Source organism: Rosa rugosa, chromosome 2 (assembly GCF_958449725.1).
Source record: "Rosa rugosa chromosome 2, drRosRugo1.1, whole genome shotgun sequence".
NCBI classification, from domain to species: domain Eukaryota; kingdom Viridiplantae; phylum Streptophyta; class Magnoliopsida; order Rosales; family Rosaceae; genus Rosa; species Rosa rugosa.
The window spans coordinates 411,145-417,144 of NC_084821.1; the positions used below are offsets into that span (position 1 = coordinate 411,145).

The 6,000-nt window shown below is 37.0% G+C and overlaps 1 protein-coding gene across 1 annotated transcript; it reads left to right on the forward strand.

Annotated features, from left to right (window-relative positions):
• Positions 1-294: 294 nt before the first annotated feature.
• LOC133733933 (uncharacterized) lies at positions 295-4,622 on the forward strand. Its single transcript, XM_062161591.1, has 11 exons — positions 295-571; positions 647-677; positions 759-772; positions 870-920; positions 1,024-1,093; positions 1,628-1,697; positions 1,807-1,874; positions 2,738-2,861; positions 3,487-3,526; positions 3,881-3,948; positions 4,114-4,622. Exons 1-11 carry the CDS (start codon positions 356-358, stop codon positions 4,124-4,126), a joined length of 765 nt encoding a protein of 254 aa, XP_062017575.1. The 5' UTR covers positions 295-355; the 3' UTR covers positions 4,127-4,622.
• The last annotated feature ends 1,378 nt before the right edge of the window (positions 4,623-6,000 follow it).

A 6,000-nucleotide genomic window follows, 5' to 3' on the forward strand; every position in this document is an offset into this window, starting at 1 on the left:
TCGTGACCCAGGGCACGAAATTAACACTAAAAAGTAGTGAATAGTGGGTGACCTGGTGACCCAACGGGTGAACTTGCCCTAAGGGAAGTCTCAGCCATGACTATGGTATTGTGATTTTTGACACCCCTCCCCCTCATGTTGCTAGTGCTTTCGCTGATGATCTTTGCAATCTCCCAAGAGGTAGGAGAGTTAGAACAGGGCCTGAGGGTTAATTTTCTGTTTTTTCTTTTGTTTAAGGCCTCCTTTGTAACCAAAAAAAAAAAAGTGGAAGCCCAAACGAGATCGTCTCTCGCGGTGACTCGGTTTCCTCAAGACGATAGACATATAGACTAGAAGAGAAAAGAAGAAGAAGAAAATGCAAGCGGTGGCTGCCAAACTCACTCGCCCTCACTTCCTCACCAGAACCTTAACCACCCTCACTCTCTCTTCTTCTTCTCCTCTCTCCAACCTGCTATCCTCCCCCGGCCGTGACGCCGCCACCGACACGTGTCTCACCCGCCGAACATCTCTCCTCTCATCTCCTCCTTGGTCCGCCACTCAACACCGCGGCGCCAGAGTCCAAGGCGCCGATGTAAGTTTGCCGAACACCTTTTCCGACTGTAAATCGCATTCTCTCTCTCATCGCTAATTCATCGTGATCCTGCAGGTGAGACCTGGCAATGTGATTCAAAAGAAAGGTACTTTGTAATCGAAATTCAGTTCAAGTTTCTCTGTATGTATGTACTGATGAAATTTCGGGTGTGATTATGGTGCTGCAGATCGTATTTACCAGGTGAGAGCTGGTTTTTTCTGTTATTTTCAATTGAGAAAAACGATGTTATTGGTTAATTAGGGTATGATTTACGGATGTATTACTCGTAATTGTGTAGGTGATAAAGGTAGAGCATTCACATGAAGGAAGAGGAAAGGCCAACATTAAGGTGTGGAGTGTTGATCATCACTTTAGTTTACTAATTGTCACTGTCACCATCATTATTGTTATTATTACTATTAGCTAACTGAAGTTGTTGTTTTTCGTTGTAGCTGGAGCTTCGTGATGTCGACTCTGGGAACAAGACATCCCAAAGATTGGGGACAGAGGAGTCAGTTGATAGTATGGAATATCTAACTGTGCTACTAACTTCATCTAGGATGCTTGTTGCCTTTTCAATTGGTTTATATGGTTGCAGTTAGATTCATTGGTAGTTGTGTGATCTTTTAATTGCTCTGATGACTATTTCTGCATTGGCTTTTCTTATTTGTATTCTGTTTCTGTTTTATTTTCTACAAACTCTGCTTTGACAATGAATTTACCGTCTTTATTTTTCGGGGGGTTTGTTGGCAAAGAGAATGAGCAGTGCTCAAAACATACAATGAGTATACATTGATTTTTCTACACTTACCTCTAGAAACTAATGGGCTAAAGTTGAGCCTTTTAGTGGATGCCCTTTGTTCTTTTAGTACTTGTATTCTTTAGTGGATTCCCATTGCTCAATAATGGCAGACATCCTTTACTGAAGTAATGTAATGTTGACAAATGGGCTGGATTGTCACAGTTATTTCCAGTTGCATATCTATAATATCCCATTGTTTAAGTTTTTATAGATGTGTGCTCTAAAATGATAAAGTCTCATATCAATTGCTACAGGAGTGTTTGTCATGTCAAAAAGTTACATTTACATGTGCACAGACCGGGATGGCAAAGTATTATTGATGGAGTGAGTGTTATTACTTTCTCTTTTCTGAAAAAATTTCCTCTCGTCCTCTCCCTCTCACTTTACTGTTTTTACTTTCTCTTAAAAAACTTCTCTTTGTAATTCTTATCAGTCCTGATACGCTTGATCAGCTCGAAGTGAATGAAGACGTATTTGGAAAGAATGCTAAATACCTACAAGGTCAATGCTTTTATAATACATGTTCCTTTCTGTTCGTTTGTTATTTATCATATAACTTTAACCCTGAATATTTTCTTAGTGTCTGTATTCCAAAATATATCAATAACTCATGGTTATGGAATAAAATTTAAAGTTATAGTTTTATACAAATTGGTTCAAAGTTATTGATTACAATTATTTGAATAAGCCTTCTAGCTTCCACCAATGGTGTTACTTATGCTGGTTTCTGAAAATGATGATGTCGTGTTGCTGCTGTCACATGGTCATTTTCTAACCATTTACCTGTCAAAACAATTTACCAACTGTTTGTCTTCTGTCCAGATTTTATTGATCAATGCATTGAAAGCTCTTATTGCATGACCATTCTTATAAACTCTGCTAATTGGAGGACCTTCCAGCCAAATACTATTTTCATGTATACGACGTTTTGTGTTCCTGGGGACTTTCTAATATGAACTGTAGTCATTTTAAGGTGATTGTCATGCATTAAACTACCAATGAGTCAACAGAACTATAGAAACGTGAATTTATACCTGATCAGCTTATCACATATACAGGCACACTTACGGTGGATGCTTACTTATGTCTTCTTTCTCGTGAGAATAATGTGTGCATGTATTCTTGCAGTTATTGTTTCTATAACTTTCTATGATGCCTCCTAGATACAACTATCTAAGATGTCATAGTCATTTATGGTTATATAATAACACTACCATACCTTGTTTTCTCGTGTTTTCTTCTGGTTGTCGTGGGCAGAAAATTGGTTTCACATATGTAATTTAAATATTGTTTCATCATCATTGATAGTTGTTGTGGCTGCCATTTGTTATACTAAACTAAAATTTGATATTCATTATAAACAGAAGAAATGAAAGTTAGAGTGGAGCTGTTTAACGGGACCCCTTTATCTGCATCAGTTCCAAAACATGTGACCTGCACTGTCAAGGAAGCACAACCTCCTATAAAGGGGATTGCAGCAACACCTAAGTACGTTTTCTTTGTACAAATGCTGCTGTATTCAGCACACTTCATCTCGCTACACATTGTTACTTTGTTTTTCAGTCTGCTTTCTCCTTGGAATATCACTTGACATGAATAAGCTGCTTGACCTGCATGACATCATTGGGTTCATATCATTATTATGACATAAAAAGAGGGAATTCTTGTCGTATAGAAATTCTGCAAGTCTTTCTCATAGATTGAATATCCATATTTTATTAAAGCCTTGATAACTTAGAAGTTATTGGCTGGCTTTTGTATTTTGTAAGATGAATTTGTAGGAAATTTTGTAAGATGAACATCGGAGGCTTTAGGAAGAAGAAGAAAAGAGTTGTAGATAATTTTGGGGCAACTTGAGGATGAATAGATAGCTAGTGTCATTGAGGCTGTTTTGATGTCCTTCTCGATTCAAAATGAAAAGCATAAGAATCGAACTTGTTTTGTAGATAATAGCGCTGAGGTGCAAAGAATTAGATAGAAGACGGATGAAGAATAGAAAGGAGTATACTTACTATTTTCTTTGTACGTTTTTGAGTCATATTTAATTCCTCAATACCTACACTGATGATCTATGTGCTTTTGCTACATAGCCTAACATTTTTCATAAATGCAGGGATAAAATAGCTACAATCCAAAATGGCTTCACTATAAAAGTAAGTTACATTTTTTATATAATATTTTTACACATGCTAGGTGTTTGTAGCTATTATGAGAAGAAAAATATGGTATAAAAATTAAGTAGATAGGCTGTCCATTATGGTTCTATTTGAGTTGCAATCTTGCTCCTGGAAAAGGGATTACCTTGCTTGCTAGATTTCCACATTCTTGCACAGTTCAGCTTGTTGTTGGAGCTTGTTTCTCCCTTCTCCCTGTTCTACCATCCTTAAATGCATACATATGAAACACACAGATCCTTTGGGGAATGAAGAATTGAAGATATGCTATAGGTGTCATGAATCCCAAGTTGCATTTTATCTAATTTCTTTTATTCTTTCTCATCTACCCAGGTACCAGCTCATATCATAGCTGGTGAGTCTGTGGTTATTGACACCGAGGATGACTCTTATGTTAGAAGGTAATTTGGCTGGATTGTCTTTTATTCTCATCAATCCGAATTGATTAGTTTGTTCATTTCTTAGTGATTTTAGGGAACACACACACGTATATTTTTGGTAGCTTTGTTTCTAGATCATCTATTAAGCTTGTCTTATTTATTACGTTTTTTTCCTTTTGGTATCAGGGTCAAGGCATAATGCTTAATATCATTGCTACAATCTGGTGGAGACATTTTCTTTTTTATTTGTCTGAATCTGGCGGAAGGGTGGAATATCATTCGTGCACTGTCTAAGGCGTCTGGCTCGTTTCTATGATGATGAAAGTGTTTACCATCTTGAGGTAGCTGATTCAAAGTAATACATATTTACTCATACAACATGGACTTTGGCAATGGAAAAGATACAGCTCTTTTAGGAAGATAAAAGCTTGGCGCTCAACTTGAACAGTTTTCTCTTGGGTCAAATTCAGATTTGTAGAACAAGAATAAAAGTTTCACGTCATTATTTATCCAAAAACTAAAAGAAATGTTGTCGAGTACTTTATATTGGTTTTATGAGAAGGGAAGATTTATTATACTGATGCAAATTGTATTGATGCTTTCTAGTGTTATCTTTGTGTTGGATTGTAAGCACCATAGAGAATTATTGTAATGACCAGTGGAGTGATTTAACCAGTTCTTGATGCCATACCACTTTTATGGAGCTATGATGATCATAGAGAGAGAGAGAGAGAGAGAGAGAGAGAGGAAAAAAAAAAGAAAAAAAAAAAAAAGAGAGAACACATTCTGAAATCTGATGTTGATCTCTTTCATCTTTTTGCTATAGGCAGTGACTCAGGTTCTCAATTTATGAAATTAGGTCATCTGAGTTAGTGATCAAATCTGTCTGATTTGATAAACTAATTATGCTGATATGTATAAGGAACAGGTATAGTTTATCTCACACAAAAAATATATAAAGGTGTCCATTTAAACTTACAGTCCCTTACTATAAATACTAGGCAGAATATCAATCATGTTACTAAAATGATCTGCTGCTTGACTACATCGCATACAACTCCCACTCCCAGAGAGCGAGGCTCAACATGAATCCATAAAGATTTCATCCCATATAGTCCGCTGATACAATTTGCCAAAGCCAACTTCACATCTCACTGCAGACATCCATTACTTAAAATGCTACAATCAAATTTGCAGATTGAGTTTCTGGAGTTTTTCATAAACAAACGGTATAGGCTGTAAAACCATGAAGAAGACAACACAATCAACCAATTGCAAATATAGATCAACAGGGCGTTATTGTGTGCATGTTCATAAGAGAGGAAGCGCAGGAAAGATAGAGTACCATGACAAGATGGCAGAGGAAAAGAACTGCCGTGAAAATCTTGTGTAGAATGCAAGGGGCCCTCCTGATTTTAGAATGTCAATGGCACAATGCAGAGAGCTAGCATATCTACCACTTTGCTTGCATGCGACAACATGTTCCACAGGAGAACGGCATACTGCAAAAGAGAATGCTGAAATTGCACTGGCACCTGAATAAAAGAGGAAGAAAAGTGAGCTGACACAATATTTGTATTCTGTTGAGAGCATTACGTTTGCTATCACCGTAGATGTATTAATCATAGTCGAGAACTCGAGATCTTAGAAACCTACAACTTGCTTATGAATTTTTCTCTAAAATGAGTTTTTCGGTCACCAAAATCTCTCTTCCTAGGTTTAAGTTGCCTCCTCTCCCACTTGCCTCGACCACAGCTGGTACTTTACTATTTTTTCATTGTTACTAATATTTTTGCCTAGTACGTTTTGTTAACAGTTCATTTGATTCGGCTCTACTATGTTTTTAGAAAAGGGGTCACAGCACTGGCACACACTTTTGCTCCCTCATCATACTTTGGTATGCTAGCATTTGAATATGTTTGTGTGGGAGTGTTGTGTGATTTAAGTTTCATTAGTGGGTCATTAGCATTTGTTGTCACTTTTTCCCTGTTGGTGATCAGTGTACATTTAATTATATGGAATCATTGGAATGTGTGTGTGGGGTGTCGTGTGGTTTAATTTTTTTTAGCATCT

Coding starts and splice junctions, on each gene's coding strand:
- LOC133733933 (XM_062161591.1), top strand. CDS start 356: ATGCAAGCGGTGGCTGCCAAACTCACTCGCCCTCACTTCCTCACCAGA. Junction 572..646: donor CCAGAGTCCAAGGCGCCGAT/GTAAGTTTGCCG, acceptor GTGATCCTGCAG/GTGAGACCTGGCAATGTGAT. Junction 2,862..3,486: donor GGGATTGCAGCAACACCTAA/GTACGTTTTCTT, acceptor TCATAAATGCAG/GGATAAAATAGCTACAATCC.